Below are 17663 nucleotides of genomic sequence, written 5' to 3'. Positions count from 1 at the left end.
TGAAACTTGAAAGTAACATGAACGTCATATTTTGACCATTTAATGCCATTTGTTATTTTATTTATAATTATTTACGAGAAAATATATTTTTATCGATCTTCGTTTCGAAGCATGTTCACGAGACACATGGCGAATACGTCACTAGTTCAGTTGCAAGATGGCGAACGTTCGGGATAGTGACACATCTTTGTGGCTCCACAATAAACTCGGTACTTCGAATGATTCGTGGACAAGCGGTTCAATTTGTACGCAATTAAATGCTGAAGTGTTGAAAAATATCAAGGATTGTTTTCCAGATTTACAAACGCAAGTGAAATTGAAATTATTGCTAAGTTTCTTTCATATCCCGCGCAGAAATGTTGAGGAGGTAACTTTTCTCTTTGATGTTCTATGGTTTTGCGTAACTGTATTGTGTTTTTTGTCTCTTTCATTCACTATTTATGATAGTGTGTAAGAATGAGATGCATTTATGGCATGTATGTATTAGTTTTATTTGTTGTCATCTATTGAATTTACATGTTAGAATTTGTGTTGAATTAATCTAATTGCTATTTTACAGCAAATTATTAGGAAATAAGCTCTAATTAGACATTAGCGGTTAATTGTTTGCTGTTTAATGACCCAATTTATCGACCATAACTATTGACTGACTATTTACGTCCAGTAAATTACGAAACAATTAAATTTTATTGTCAAGTACTCTGATAAGAATGCAATAGAAATCAAATTTTAGAAATGTTGATTTGTTTACTAAAAGCTTTCGAAATAGATTTAGCATTAGAATAACAATACAATTTCTGGTCATGATGTGAAATGAGTTTCAAGGACCTTGTTGTATCTAATGTATTAGGCAAAGGCATTCATGTTGAACAGCCAGTTCTTTGAAAGGAGGTTGAGATTTTATTTGAACCAATAAAGCAACACAATAAATTGCTATGTAATGAGAATACTACATGTTTTTATGTTAGGTCTGGTAGTCAATTGTTGAATAACCTTTTTAAATGTTTTAATTGTAAACATATCTATACATTTAAAAAAACCCCTAAAATTGTTTGTTTTTCTTATACAGATTTTAAATTTTTACTCTAGAGTATGCATGAAGTTTTAAAAATCAATTTATCATATCATAAGTTACTTATTTAGTTTTACATAGTTAACGGACCAACCCAATCTCATATTCCTTTTAGTCACACATATTAGCTAAGTTTTTTTTTATATTAAATGTATTAATAATTTATTATCCCTAAGTTACATCATTTCTTTTTCCCTCCTTTTAACAATATTTTTATATTTATAACTATATTTCTAAATAAAGTAACAGCGAATGTGACATTTTTTAAATAAAATCCAACTAGTCATTATTATCATACATACTTGCGGAACACCAAATTAGAATTGTCCGTCTGTGAATCTAGGTGCTTGTTCAAAAATATTGTTTTGCACGGACAAGAAAGAATTCCAAAAATATATATTCCTAATTAAGTATAGGTTCTTATACACATATGATTTAAAATTCTACATGACATACTGTCGCCAAGACATTTACTAATCACTTAAACTATTTCTCAGTAATGATTTTATTCCAAAAAAATGCTTAGGACTGGGTTTAGTAACCATTAAATTAAATAACTCTGAGTACCGCAGATAGAGTAGGAAAAGATTAAATATAGTACCTAAATCCTTTCTTATAATTTAGATATTTAAAAAGTAACTCTTATCACATTGTTGTAGTAAACAATATAGTACTTAAATCCTTATTTATTATCTAAATATAAAAGTAAGTAACTCTTGTCACATATATTAAACAATACAATTTTAACATGTTACAAATTATGTATCATGTAGCTGGCTGTTGCAATGTGATTATACCTATTTTTACAGCTAAAACCTTATTTGCCATAAGGCCATAATTTATGTAATGTTATTCTTTCACCATATATTAAAGAAATTGTTATTATATTTGTTGCATTCCTATTCTAAGAAGATCCTACAAAATATGAAACTATTTATTTAAAACGAATAATATCATCCTTCTGAATAAAACACAATGATGTTTTATCACAAAAAGTAACACCATATCATGCATGCAATTCATGCAAGCAAACAAACGAATAAGTATTCCTGCATGAAATCGAGATAACGCATCAACAGAGATGTAGCAACATGCATTATTTATTGCCCGCAATCTTTCAATTTAACCAATACAAGTCATACTGTCAATAAATTGTTGGTCCGTTGGTCTGTTCGTCCTAATGACCATGAACTGAGAATTAATGAAATAAGATTGTAACATTGTATGTAATGTATGATAGATGTTATGGGATGTGTTGATTTATTGTGATTTTGTATGAATTAGGCTTGAAATAATTTAAATATATGTACTGTCAAAAAGCTACAAAGAAGGAGTTTTCAATCGACTGCATGGTTAGTGCGGTGGCTGGGCAACTGGCTGCCATGCGACAGGTAGTTCCCGCATGGAGCAACTCTGACTGATCCACAAATTATTGTTTCGGGTCTGGGTGTCATGAGCATATTGTGAAATTGTATGTTTGTAAACGCACCCACGATACAGGAGAATATCCTAGTATAGGGCAACATATTTCTTATTTAAAAAACTGTATGTTTCAAAATTAAGCTAGACAGCAAATCAACAGTTACTGACTACTCTATAAAGAAATACTGAAACAAAATGTACTGTACAAATTGATACAAGTTTGATAAACACAATTAATCAGTCAATTAACACAACCATACCTATCTTATTTATGTATCTACTATACTACTATCATGCAATTAAAAAGAAATTTTAAACTGATCAAAGTAATTGTAAATTGTTTTTTTACAAAATTAACTTTTGAGAGTATCTTCTAAATCTTGCATAACAAAGTTTATGACTTCACCATTCTAGTATAGCATTTATAGAAAATTTTTGATTAACATTTTAAACACCACGGGGGTCACCGGTGACCGATGTTAGCGGAGGATTTGCCTTCAGCAGTTTTCTATTGGCAGCCCATGACTTAAAATAATGATAAATCCTTTCTTAATTTCCAGTGGAGAAATGAGCTCGAAGAAATCATTGAGGTGGCAGCCGTGGACTCGGATCTGTGGGTGGCCATGTTGGCGGAGACCCTCAAAACATTCCCCTCAGCGGGCACCCTCAACACAGAGATAGCAGAGTTTGATGAGACCAGGCCCATCTTCAGTGACATGATCAGTGAACTGAGGAGGGCATTGGCTAAGCATTCAGATCTTGGACTGTTACCGTTAGAGTGCCTCTATTTGAATAAGAATGCTTTGGTTTCTGTGGTAAGTTGGCTATTTATTTTTGTGGTAACTATAAGTCGGTAAACAAGCAGACGGTTTACCTGATGGTAAGCAATTGCCGCCGTCCATGGCATCCGAAACACCAGACGCGTTAGAAGTGCGCTGCCGGCCTTTTGGCGGTTGGGAATTTAAGGCCGTGGATTTGTTTTGCGCACACTTTGTGTAATATACAAATTATTATTTCGGGTCTGGGTGTGATGTATATGACTGTTAACCCCCACAATAGGAGAAAATTACGGTGGTTCCTAGTCCACCGTAATTTTCACAGTTTAAAAGGTTCATGTTTGCAAAGCACTCTTGCTCTCAAATGTCCATCTAGATTCTTAACTATTGCGAGAAGTGGTTGTGATAAAAGTATTCAATACTGCCATTACTACAAGCCCAGCACTAACAAAACTCATCAATATTTCCAGGTCGGTCAACAACCGAATCCAGTGAAGCATTTCACGTTAAAACGCAAGCCTAAATCAGTGGCGTTGCGTACTGAGCTGTTGACTAAAGCGACCGAGGTGCAAGCCAATCAGAAGAAGGCGCAGGCTCCTACAGTACCCGTCCGCAGCAGGGGTATGCCGCGGAAGATGACTGATACTAGTAAGTTTAAAGTTACCTACCTATTATTTTGAAGTTTAACGTAAGACGAGAAACTAATATTTTTTATTCTATAATATAATACAAAAAAAATGAGTTTTCATTCCTTACACTATATCTTCAGAACGCACGAACCGATTTCCACGGTTTTGCATTCGTTGCATAGGTTTTTCTCTGATTCTCCAAATATACCACTTTAAGGAAAATACCGATCTTAGTTTGAAATCTCCGTATCGATCTTGATTTGTTGATAAAATTGTAATAGACCTAATTATTTTATCGCCAAAATCGGTATCATTCTTGTACTAAGATCGGATATCGATTTGTATTAGTATAAGTAAAAATAATGTAGCATAATTTATTTATACATTATTTTAAGTCATTACAATTATTGTAATGACTTATATTAATTACTTGAAAGAAGATTTTAACGTCAAATATTTAATGAAAGTGAAAGCAATGTTCAATTAACCATTTCATTCCTATGAAGGAAATCAATTTTACACACTTATGTTAATTATAAGATAATCTACCGTTCTTAATATTACAACCTTGATTAATAATATTGATTTAGGCATTTCATATTGATTTTCCCAATATTTGTATGCATATTACCACCTAAACGTTGAATTTACTATTAACTGCTGTACTCAGAGACATTAAATAATTACTTAAACTATTTCCTAGCAACGATTTTGTTGTACAAAACATTTCATCCACTCCTCAAAGTGGATTAAGTAACTATTAACCCTCTTGTCTGTCGGTATATGAGACACAATAGAAAACACATTTTGTCTCGCGTAGATCTGCGTTCCGACAGACAACGGGTTAAATGACTGAGAGTATGGCTATATGTCCCTTGTTCCCAAATTAAAGATAAGTTTGTTAAATCCACATATAAACTAAAGTAATATTCGTTCCTCTAGCTCCACTGAAAGGCCTGCCGTCTCGTTTCGGCGGCGCTCGCGGCGGGACATGGCGCGGCGCGGCCCGCCCGCCGCCCCGCGCCGGCATCAAACTCCTCGACATCACGGAGCAGCCCGCCACACACGCACAGATCAAGAAGAGGAGGAAACTTGGTATGTTTATTTATTAATTCAATAGCTTTATGTACGTAACTAGGTACATAAGTGGACAATAATGCCGTTGGCATTTTCGTTGGTATGTTTACAGGCTAACATTTTAGTAAAATCTGTATAATGTAGGGTTATTGGTAAACTGTAACGTAATTGTTCGAGGATACTCGACTTGTTTCAAGCCACACTGGGACTCATAAGTCGTAATTTGACATGTAAAAGTGCTCTTTTGTAGGCTATTTACAAAAATACATATAAATTGAACATAAATATACATTGAAATATTCAATTTATTGCCAACGAAGTAGGTATAAGTAATAAAATATTTGTCTTGAAATCGAATTAGTAACACATACAATACAACAAGTAAGAAATTTTCTGAGAAATAGCACCAATTGTTTTTATAATAAAACCTTTTTTTTTACAATAAATTGGATTGTATAAAGAACTTTTACTACGGCCATTTAAGATTTATATAGCATGCGTGTTCAACAACCAATTATTTTAGACACAGGCAAAAACTAGTTAGTCTATATCGTGATATATTAACAGAATACTCGACTTCTTACAAAAACTATTATTATAAAACAGATTCTGTATGTTCATTCATTTTAAACTAAAAAAAAAAACTATGAAACCAATTTCTATAGAGTTTTTAATAATAAAATAGAGTTATTCAATGTATGAGACAATTCTCTAAGGTATATAAGTATAGTATATAGGAGTGAAATTTAGAACATAAAATAATAAAAAGGTTGTCTGATCTGATGCGATAACACAAGGCGATTTCTTACAGAGACCGATTGTACACTATGTTTATTAATGTTGTCCTATGTGTTTATGCACTGTACAATAAAGTATTATTAAATTAATAAATCATGTATTTTTTTATCTAGAAATGGAGGAAGGTGCGAAGAAGGCAGCTGCCGCGGCGCCACCGTCCCCGCCGCCGCCTGATTACGCCAAGGGACTCAGCAACTTAACTGGACCCAAACCTGATGAGAATACCAATGGTATGTATAGATTACTAAATATTATGTTGACCATCTCATGACATTTGAACTGTTACTATAGTTTTCTAGTTCAATAATCTCTCTCACAGGTTATTTTGTCCAGTTTAATGTTACTTTTGTGGTAACTACATACATTGTTTTTTTTATAATAACTATCGTAAGACATACTAAATTGACTAAAAATCACGGTTTACTCACATAAATTAATAAAAAAAGCTCTACTAGTTTCGCGTCATGAGCAGCGTGCGCAGACGCGGCGGCTAGTAGACCTTTTCCACATAAATTTACGTGAGTAAACCGTGATTTTCAGTTAGTTTACATACATAGTACATGCTTTATATTCTTTTTAATCTGTCGAAGTCTTGTAGTTCGTCGCATTAAGGCTGTTCACTACTTAACCGAACTATTTTTGCTTTATTAGCAGCGCCATCGTCGAGTCCGCCGGAGCCAGCGGCGCCCGCGCCCCCGGCCGCGCCCCCCGCGGCCACCCCCGCTACCCCCGACACGCCACCGCCATTGGCCAGTCCACTACTTGTACATGTATGTATATTGTATAATTAATTATTGTATAATTCTCATATAAGTTATTTTAAAGGATTTGGTACCTTTTTTACTCAACTAAGCCATGCTAGAGATCAAATACGTATGCCATTTTTTTATATTCTCAAACGTATTTACACAATGCTGTTGAGAGTCAGAACTATTCAGAACACTATAGGCTGAATATTATGTAGGAGTTTATTTTTAACAACTAGGAGTTTTTTATTAAATTATTAAGTGTTGTAATCCCAAAAAAGTTTGTTTATCTAACAACCCATAGTTCAAAAATGTCTAATTATTATTTTAAATTTTTACATTAATCTTCTCAGGGTTCAAACGCAAAGCCGATAGTAATAGGCCAGCAACCAAAGCTCCTGATAGCCGGCCCGGCCGGTGGCAAGCCTCTACTGCTGTCCACACAGAACCTACTCAACACGTCTACTGTCATACTGCAGCCTGGCGGCAAGGCTGTGTTGCTGCAGAATATTAAACCTGTAAGTATTACACATTGTTGGTGATGAATCAAACAAGCTTTCCATAAAACACATTTACTAGGGCCTTTATAAAATGGTAATAAAGTATTTTGGGACGTACAGCGTGAGGTGATTTTGCTAGATAGAATATGAATGAATGAATGCAATGAGTGAACGCGTGAATGTGTCGTAGACACACATCATTCCTGGTCCTGGAACTACAGACATCAACGCACCTTACTCCTCTGGTGTTGCCGGTGTGCACGGGTCACTGGATCTCTCTCCAAGTAGGAGTAGGAACAGGATGGATTTTAATCAGTAACTGTGGATATAGCTGTCGTTGGTGGTATTTCCAAACCGATACGACCTTTAAACCTTAAAAAACGAGTGTACTCCTTTTTAAAAAGCAGGCAACGCACCTCTTACTCCTCTGGTGTTACGGGTATCGATGGGCGGCGCTGATTGCTTACCATCGGGTAACGCATCTGCTTGTTTGCCCCGTATTCCATAAAAAATAAGAGTCTGACACTTACTTTTGTGATATAAGTTCCATGGAAGGAGTAGGAATAGGGGTAATTTTCGTTCCTATTGCCATAGACGATGCACTTCGCCTGGTCGGCTGCAATTGCAAGTGCCGGACAAGAGGAAGGGCTTTAGTCACTATTCCCTAAACCATCTTTTCTATAATGCATCTGCAGAAAATATTGCAATATCACGCCCCTCTGTTCCAGATGACGCAGACAGTAGTCCAGCAGGCGGCGCGGTCGGTGGTCCCGGCCGTACACACGCAGCCTCCGCTACAACACCAGATCGCACAGCCCGTATGTTATTCGTCATTATTTTTTATGTTTTTATGTAATTTCTGACTTTATTTCCCTATTTGCTAGATGTAATACTATTTGAAGTCAGCTATGTTATGATAAGTAATTTTGTGTAAAGAATATTATTTACAAATGCTGTGTTCATCTGTAATTGATTGTAACATTTTACTTGCATGTAATGGACTGTTCCACGTAATAAAAGTAATTTCTTTTAATAGAAGACTAGACTATAATTATTATTATTTTGTTTGACTTTATATCGAAACTTAAAACTTTGTTAAGTTTTTATATAGCTGTAAGTCTTCCATAGTGTAATAAATAAACTTGTGACTGTTGTATCAATAGGGATATTTGGATACATGCATATTTCTATTTAATTTTTGTAATTTTAATAATAATTCTAGTATATTTATCATCGAGGGACTGTAACAGTGTTATCTGTTTTGTGTGATCTCCAAGTTATACGTCCCCGTATCTGAGAAGGTTGCTGTCCAGCAATGGAGTATCTCGAGTGCTATAGTAATAATCTGTCTCCCCCGCAGGCGCCAGCCCCAGTGCAGCCTGCGGCGGTAGTCCCTGCGGCGCCGGCGGCCGCGCCGCTCGCTGCCACGCAGTCGCAGCCGCTGCTGCCGCGCAGGGGACTCTCGCTCACGGTAACTTGCTCTCATCTACTCTATATTTATATTGTACAGCTAAAGACTTTGTTTGAAGACGTTAATCTAAGAAACTACTGGTCCAATCTGAAAAAATCTTTATGTGCTAGATAATCTATTTATCAAGGAAAGAAAGCACAGCTGTAAATTGTAAAACATCACGCTACAATCAATAGTATAACATTGTATTAATTGTACGTTTATATTTCAGCGTGAACAAATGTTGGAGGCACAAGACATGTTCCGCAATGCGAACCGTGTCACGAGACCAGAGAAGGCGCTTATACTTGGTTTCATGGCCGGGTCCAGAGGTACGAATATATACCTTATTTTAATATTGATAAATCTAAAAATACTAAAACGATTGTTGAAATTATTGTTAAAAACAATTAGTATATAGGGTACATAAACAAAACAATAAAATTCCGCGCGCACGTGCTTTCGCATGATCATCTGTTAGTAGTGAGGCGCCCGCGCTCGCGTTATCGGAAGACTAGTAGGTATTTCGGAACTTTACGCGCGCGTGCTAATTAAATTTTTATTGTTTTGTTATTGTGATAAAAGTAAAACTTTTTTTTTTTGGGCAAGTTGATTGTAATCATGAGTACAATCACGTGTTTAAATATCGGTCACTAATTACCAGTCACCCTATATTTATGTATTCTTTTTCCAGATAATCCATGTCCGAACCTAGGCAACATAGTAACGATAAAACTATCAGAAAACATCGAGAATGTCCTCCAATCGGATGACACGTACCTCACGATGCTGTCAGAAATGCATTTCCAAATGAACTACAACAACGGCCAGTGGACGAGACTCAAGAAGTACAGACATATAGACGGGATGGTCCCCCAAAAGATACCACCCGGCTCCACAGTAATTTCATCCAATAACCAGCAACCTATAGTGTCGATAGCCAATCAGAGTGTCAGTTAAGTGTAGTGACCAATGACAGTGCGTGACGTGCAGTGATTCAAACATGGAACAGTAAAGTTGCGAGTTTCATTTCGAAGTAAGTCTGATGTCTCCCGTTTTTTGAATTTTTTGTTGGTTTCCAAAATGTGACAGTTTCGTTTTTTTTTCTTTTGATTAGTGATTTTATTTGGTATAGTGATTGGACCTCTTTGGGTGAGAAACTGTGCAATAAAGCCCATGTTAAAATGAGAAATTGTTTAGGGTATATTGGCCAAATTGGAAAAAGCTTTACATTAGGAAAAACAAGTGTATTGCTCCTGATAACCCTGAATCTTAGAATTTCGCATGGAACCTTTATTCAAATATCCAATGACAGTTACTATAAAAAGTTAAATGAATCCCTCATAAGTGTGCTTTAGACAAATAAATTGTAAATTAAAAAGAAAATGAACAGAGAATACTTATTGGACAAATGTAATTATGTGGTAATGGCAGACTCATTTATTGGCTATTTCTATACTCTGTGGTACTCTCTATCTCATACAGTTACTCCACTCTCTATTTTTCTGCCTATGACTCGCCTTCACTTCTCAATTCTTCACCTATACGTTTCTCTTTTTTCCAAACCCTGTGTTGGTATACAAGAGTCAGGTTCTTCGATTTGCGCTCACGAAATGGCGCTAGTGGGGCGAATTGCCTATTTTCCAATTACCTTAGCTGTTGTATAGGGCCTGTTTAACCACCTCTATATAAGTCCCCGATAAACTTATGTAACAGATAGTTCACACAAATTATGTTCTCTAATTAAATATATATGGTACATAGGGGCTATCCATATGTGTGAAAGAGGCCCTAAGATTAATGAATAATAATATTCTATTGGACATAAGCGCCTCTAGTGGATGGCGTGAATACCCTCTTTATTAGTATCTAAATAGTGGTCTAATTTGAATAACTTTTTCTTTATCCCATTTCTGCATAATTGATTGTCCAACTGGAAATACGAAAAAAACGACTCAATACTGTGATGTGAAACATTTCACCAAGAATTGGTTCACTGTTCGTCCCATAACTGTGTCTGCCGAGTTTCCTATTAGGTGATTATTTTAAAATATACCATATTAACATAGCTAGAAATCCCTTTTCTCATTGTCAAACTTTTTCTTTAATATATTTTGTGCTGAAGTCCCCAATCGTACTATTAAAATGCGATGAAAATCGTTATGACTTAATGCACATCTACTTTTCCTATGAAGCGATCAGAAGATCTACCTAAGTTTCACTTAACAATAGGCGTTGTTCCACGCCGGTTTCCTGTGAGGCCGTTGTCTCACTATCAAGCCTGCCCATGACTTTCCTTCATGAAAAAACCTATCTACTAAAGATTGTCAATTCTACAACACTACTTTTATCTCTTTTCAAGTATCTATGCCCTTGATCCATGTTACTTTTCTACACATAAATAAGCAAAATGGAGATAGCACCTCTCATTTGCACCTATAATTCTTTCTTGGCCTAAAATACAATATCTATGTTATAATAATTATCCCATAGGAAGTTATCGGTGGAAATATAACATAATATAAAAATATCTAATAAGAATGTTACATTTTGTGAACGCAGTGTGTTCCTATTGGAAGTAAACTCGACATATTGGACCTTATTCTCTTACCAGTAAGATTTTAATTCAATAGTCAAAGCCTATAGATGTTCAGTTAAGCGTTTTATACTCTTATTAGATGGAGATAAGGTTCAATATTGTACTTTTGTTACTGAAAGAGGCGTGTCGGATGGTCCAAGGCAGGGTGTAAAGGCAAGGCATATCAGTCTCGTTACTCGTTTGAACACTCTGTGATAGTTCACTGTTTTACTACGGGCCTTCTTTATATCATCTCCACATTGGCAAGCGAGATGTCGATAACAGTTTTAAAGGGTTATTACCAGTGAGAGAAATATGTAGTGCTTATTAGCCTAAACTTTTCTCTGTTCTGCTTCAAAGTTTAGGCTAAAAGCACTACCTATTGCTTTCACTGGTTATTACGGACTGTTGTTGCCCCCGTAGTCTCTATCATATAGTTATTATGTAGCTCCTTACCTCAGTCGGCTGTTATGATAACTACACAGTACATGCATAATGCACGGGAATAATACTCGTAAGTCCTAAGCTTTACGGTCCGTGCTTACTGCCTTATTCTATCCAACGCGCCTACAAGAGAAGTATAAATGTTAAAATGTATATCACCTACGTCAGCAAATGTATGGCGATTGGTAAAACGTATCGTGTTCCTTGTTCCGTGTACGTTGATATATCGTGTAATATCTGGGGCTTTAGTACGAGGTTGCTTTACGTCGAACGAAAACGAAACGAGAGCGCGTTCTGCGCTCTGATTGGTTGATTCATTCGAGCCGGCCAATCAGAGCGCCGAACGTGCTCTCGTTGAACGTAAAGCAAACTCGTACTAAAGGGTACTGAATGTTATTGCATACGAAAGTTGTTATAATTAAGTCATATTTGCTGTGTTGTCGGTAATTAGATATATTGCAAACTCGACTGTTTCTTGCTGCTACGAAATTAATAGCCACTGTTAAAGCCTCGTCTCCACTAGGAACATTTGTCGCCGCGACATTGTTGACACTCGACAAATGTTCCTAGTGGGGATGAGGTTTAATGAAAAATCTCCAGATGGATCTTAAGTTTTTGACGAAAACCCAATAGAACTTACGTTGCAAATAGATATTAATTTCGCCCTTTAGGATGCTAGTACTATCTCCAAGTAAGAATTTAACAGAGAATATCTAAATTGGTATCACAAGAGTCGAGTTCTGCACTCATTTACAATGGGACTTATAATTAACGGAGTGTGTGCAACTCTTTCTACCATTTTGGGGAATAATGCGTGACGTTATAACTCTTGAGTGATATTAAGGACACTATCCTATATTATTTGGATACCATGCTCCTACCATCGCGTAACTGTGTCTGTACCCTTAGTATGAGTTTGCTTTACGTTTAAAGTAATTGAAACGCGGCGAAATCGGCGCTGGGATTGATTAGTTCATTTGAGCTGGCCAATCAGAGGGCTTAGTACGAGTTAGTTTTAAAGATTTAACGAGATCGAAACGAAAGCGCGTTCGGCGCTCTAATTGGTTAGTTCATTCGCGCTAGCCAATCACAGCGCCGAACGCGCTCTCGTTTCGTTTTCGTTCAACGTAAAGCAAACTCGGATAAACAAACAAGGTTACTGTTTATTGAGCGCCACCCGGTTGACAACAAGTGGCGCAACTAAGTTGACACCAGGTGGGATAATCTTTATACAACTGTGTTCACTTTGTTCATTGTGCGACCTAGTCGTACGAACATGGTGTCCTAATAATACGGACCTAAGTACCTAACTGCCGCACTCCGAGTCATTTAATGGTTACTTAACCCAGTCTTTAACAATCGTTACTAAGGAATCATTTAAGTAATCATTAAATGTCTCTGAGTGCGGCAGTAACACGTCTTAGTCGAGTTGGAAATATTGAAAAGTTTTTAATTTAAGTTCGTGATCTCACTGGGATTTGACATAGAAATTGGACATTTTTACTTTACAGTATGATAATTTCTAGTGCCAAAATAAGTTTCGAAAAAAGGAAAACTTGATTAAAATAACGTTTTGTGAATTAGTTTGTATTGAAACTTTTATGTATATTTAGATTTAGATTTCGTTTTCTGTAGAAATTGATATAATATAAAGAAATAAAAAAATAAATATGCCTGCAGAGCCTTCGTAAGTAACTAAGAATAGTTATATATCAAATGTTTCAAAATGCTTGCAATTTTTTGATAGAGGTCGCTACTAGAATAATCCTATACCTGTCTGATTTCATCCAATGGTTTGATCGGTCTATCGTATTAAGAAACTTCGATTCACGTAATTATAATATGTTTTAAATGACCTTTGTTGTTCCACCCTACTCCTAAGAGTCGAAGCGTAACCTAGTCTTAAGTATATAACAGTCTATTGCAAAATTGTTATGTAGTTTTTGGAATACTATAATAAAAAATACTGATAGAAAGCTCAAACTATGGGATTGAAAACAAGAACTTATTATGAAGATCATGCTTTAATAATAGAATATATACTTATACGATTAATATTAAAAGAGTTGAAATAGTATTTATAAGGTTCCTAATGGGCAATATGTGGCTGTAACATGGTTGCCGGCAACTTTATAGTTGTATTCAAAAACCCAAATGTTATTTTGGTTGGTATTGTTCCAGTTATTAGTTAAGCTGATTTGTAAACCATATTAGTTATGGCCAATAGCCATGTAGTACCGATATGGCCACTATTGCCCGTTTAGGAGCACTTTTGACCTGGTTCTCTATCAAAAAGTTGCAAGCTATAAAAAAGCAAGTGTGAGTCTGTGCATTCAGTGTGTAATGCTTTAGATGTTTAACTGAAAATATTGACCAATTGTGTGAAGTAAGATTGTTAGCGAGTGACCATTCGCGTATATTGTATTGTAATATAACTTTATCGACGCGTCAATTTACGCAGTTTTAAATATATAAAGGGAAACTATGTTCTTTTGCATAAATACATAAGTAGTTCAATGAAATCATGCCTTGTATTTTATGCCTCGGAGTGACTCGGGAATATTTGTACCTACCTACTAAATTTGTTTTTTATTTTTCTTTTCGTGGAACCAACAATAAATACGGATAATGTGTATTTTTTAAACAGTGTCGAAAGTACTTTTAGTAGTAGTCGCGATGTTTGTAACTGATTTTGTATGTACCAAAATTATTGTTAAATTGTAATATTGAAGGATGGTATACATATAAGTGAAACTGGGTGTAAGTTCATTGGATGCGAGCACGGTGCCTTTCTATTATATATAAGCCTTATAGTTAGACGCTGAAGAACTGTTTTCCTATGACAAAATAATTTTAGATCAAGAAAGCTCAGGTTTGTTTTTAAAGAGAGAATATACACTTCTATTGAAAGTTATAATGTATCGGAACAGGGCCTGTTTATGTGAAAACGTGTTCATATATAAAAAAATATAATCCTTTGGTTGAATTTTTTGCAAATAATTACGCATTTAGATTGAACTTTCATCCCGTTCCACGGTTTTATTTGTTCCATACTATTTTGAGAGCTGTAGTATTCGTAAATTGATTTGTTAACAAAAACATCGAACGTTTTGACCGAGGTATTTTAGGAAAAAAGTAAATAGAATTGTTAAAATGTTTGTAAAGTCCGCTCTCAAAGTAATCTGGAGAAAATTCGACGTTTTAAGTTTTTTTTATTCATAAGAAAATGTGTGTATGAGTTCAGTAGGAACAGTGTTATTTTAGTATTCGCGTTATGTGTGTATGAGTTCAGTAGGAACAGTGTTATTTTAGTATTCGCGTTAACTTTTATCGACAAAAAAAATGAAAAAAGTAATGAATTAGTTAGCTTAAGTTTTGTTGTACGATGTTTTATTTCTATAGATATTTAATATCCACATTGTATATAGTAGATAGTACAAAAATATAAAAATGAAAAAGTTTAAAAATTATTTTGTGATTTTTATTTTTCATCGCTTTGTATTTACAGTTTATGATGTTAGGTCGGAGTCGCCGCTGATGTGTTTTCTGTACGTGTCCACTAGTGGTAAGCATCTGAATATAACTGCAAGGAAAGAAGAATAAAAATTAAGTCTTATAGATAGTGTTAGTTAATTAAGTCTTCTGCATTAAATTCACCGAGGGAAATGGAAACTATCGTTTTCTTTTTTAACAATATCTTCTGATTAATTTCGTTCTGGGATTCAAGATAGTCGTTAATATCCCTGAGACGCGCCGGACTTTAATGTTACGGTGTTTTCATTGTTGTATCTACTGTAGATCCTGGTTTACAGAAGTTGCAGCGTTATGGGAGGAAGTGGCGGGCTTGTCCCATTAAAAAAGACAGTGTTAAGGATACAAGATACGAGCTCAGATTAACCGCAGTACCTACACCAAGTTTTATGGCCTAGGCCTATTTCATTCGACCGAGCAGTCGCGGTGTCTACAGATTTGGTTGCCTTTAACTAGATAATTATAGTTATTGACAATGCTGCTATAAAGGTTGGCAGATAACTTGGCAAGATTTTGTTATATAATTTTTTTCAAGAAAATTACTTTATTAACCAAAAATACGCGGACGCGGACGTTCAATAGTCAGCGCAACATCGCCGCGATTAGCGGAACTTTCTTATTATTTAAAGAAAAATTGCCAAGTTACGTGCCGAAGACTATATCATTATGTTAGTTTTCAAACAGTTTCAGTTCAATACGATTTTCTTTTGCTCAATTTACTTGATGTCAGCTCTACATGAGTTAATAGAAACAAAAAGCAACCTTACCACTTACCAAATAAAAAACAGACTTCAGTGACGAACCCGAGCAGACACGACGTGCCTTCTACTTTGTACTTGAAGAGGAAATCCACGATGTTCACGATCAGGCCCATCACGACAAACGCCAGGGTGTACCATACGTACAGTTGGACTAAGATTGCACTCTCCTAAACGATATAACACTTTCTGCCGTACTCAGAGTAGTTTAATGGTTACTTAACCCAGTCCTTAGCTATTGTTTTCGATACAAAGTCGTTACTAAGGAATAATCATTAAATGTGTCTGAGTATGGCAGTTATTTATTAACTAAAAAAACACGGCTTACGTATATTAATGGAGAAAAGCTCTACTCGTGTGCAGACGCGGTAGCGTCACGAAGCCTACATCGCCGCGTCTGCGCACGTTGCTCACGATGAAGAATCCCTGTGTGACTCTAAACTAGTAGAGCTTTTCTCCAATGATATACGTAAGAAATGTGATTTTTTAGTTAATTTATTATGTCTCACGATAGTTATTATAAAAATACACATTATCAATTTATTAGGTACTCGAAAATGTTGATAAAAGTGGTGACATTGATGACTGCATAGTTGACGCTGTGGCCGGGCGACCGGCTGTGGTACAATGTGTCGTGAAACCAACTTGCAGTCTTGTACGGAACGATATTATGTGATCCACTAATTGTTGGTCGGGTTTGGGTGTGATGTGAATCAAATAAGCAATGCTGTTCATTACGACTGCAATTTTTAGGAACTGTTTTTTTTACACAACCTTGCCCCACACTAGGATTTTCTCCTGTGTCGTGGGTGCGTTTACAAACATACAATTTCACATACATATCACACCCAGACACGGAACAACAATCTGTGGATCACACAAAGAGTTGTTCCGTGTGAGAATCGAACTCGCGACACGTTGCACGGCAGCCAGTTGCCCAGCCACCGCGCCAACCGTGCAGTCATAATTTATAATTTATAAGAGACGCATGGCTTCCACGTGAAGCATTATGACAATGTATCTTTATCTATATACTTACAACAATGGAAGCAAGCAGTAACAGTAGATTCGCCATTTGAAATAGCGTCATGAGAAGCTGCTTCGCACACTCGATCTCTGTGCAAATCAGTCTGCAGTTCTCGGGAAATTGGCTGGCCTTCTCCGTTGTTAGCATATCTAGAAGGCAAGCTACCTGTGGGTTTTAGAAAGACATAGTTAGACTACATATTTTACACTATTATTATCTATACCTACCAGGAGACTATTGCCCGCATACTCAAACGCTACTCAATTTTAAGACGCTCTCAAATGTAGTTATGTCACTATCAATTTTGCAATGATCACTCGAAACACCAGTGGCGTTTCAAGTGTGTTGCCAGCCTTTTGGGGGTTAGAAATTTAAGGGTTGTTGGGGAATCGGGGATTGGAAAGATTGGGAAGGGTGGTAATTGGGCCTCCGGTAACCTCATTCACACAAAGAAACAACGCAAGCATTGTTTCACGTCGGTTTTCTGTGAGGCCGTGGTATCGCTCCGGTCGAGCCGGCCCATTCGTGCCGAAGCATGGCTCTCACACACTTATTACGTTACGTACGTTAAAAATTGTTATTAAAATGATTACGAACCAGACTAATGATGGCTATAAGGGCAATCATGCTCCTCCGTGGGATACAACAGCACGTTCCGTCGCCGCACATCAGGATCATCGTCAACGCTTCCATGTGATCATTCATTGTGATTAGTTCTCGCACATACTATCAGTCACTAGGCGTAAAATTACTTCTTATTTCTTATAATATTAGTATTTTGTATTTTAGGGAATGTTTATAGTTTTGACAATGACATTAAAGCTTAACTTCAACGCTAAAGGAGTGTCTCATAGG

The 17663-nt window shown here is 36.1% G+C and overlaps 2 protein-coding genes and 1 long non-coding RNA gene across 4 annotated transcripts; 2 read left to right on the top strand and 1 right to left on the bottom strand.

The window, feature by feature from the left end:
* Positions 1-39: 39 nt before the first annotated feature.
* On the top strand, positions 40-10734 carry LOC118270320 (negative elongation factor A). Of its 2 annotated transcripts, none has more exons than XM_050697968.1 (11): positions 40-367; positions 3055-3309; positions 3741-3918; positions 4842-4994; positions 5888-6004; positions 6429-6544; positions 6874-7038; positions 7749-7838; positions 8381-8491; positions 8703-8802; positions 9165-10734. In XM_050697968.1, the coding sequence occupies exons 1-11, from the start codon at positions 158-160 to the stop codon at positions 9428-9430; spliced, it is 1761 nt and encodes a 586-aa protein (XP_050553925.1). In that variant the 5' UTR covers positions 40-157; the 3' UTR covers positions 9431-10734. The 2 variants fall into 2 exon arrangements, with proteins under 2 accessions (XP_050553925.1, XP_050553924.1); XM_050697967.1 differs by having other exon boundaries at positions 41-367; positions 6426-6544.
* Positions 10735-12874: 2140 nt separating this feature from the next.
* LOC126910631 (uncharacterized) lies at positions 12875-14962 on the top strand. Its single transcript, XR_007705856.1, has 2 exons — positions 12875-14770; positions 14860-14962. It is a non-coding gene; the product is annotated as an uncharacterized LOC126910631 (long non-coding RNA).
* On the bottom strand, positions 14922-17617 carry LOC118270322 (uncharacterized). The gene is made up of 4 exons (XM_035585860.2): positions 17406-17617; positions 16821-16973; positions 15798-15951; positions 14922-15075 (listed from the first exon to the last, which is right to left on the bottom strand). Exons 1-4 carry the CDS (start codon positions 17511-17513, stop codon positions 15002-15004), a joined length of 489 nt encoding a protein of 162 aa, XP_035441753.1. The 5' UTR covers positions 17514-17617; the 3' UTR covers positions 14922-15001.
* Between the last annotated feature and the right edge of the window lie 46 nt (positions 17618-17663).

This window comes from Spodoptera frugiperda, chromosome 13 (assembly GCF_023101765.2).
Source record: "Spodoptera frugiperda isolate SF20-4 chromosome 13, AGI-APGP_CSIRO_Sfru_2.0, whole genome shotgun sequence".
Taxonomy (NCBI): Eukaryota; Metazoa; Arthropoda; class Insecta; order Lepidoptera; family Noctuidae; genus Spodoptera; species Spodoptera frugiperda.
Note: the sequence above shows the minus strand (reverse complement) of the source record. Positions and strands in the feature narration are given on the sequence as shown.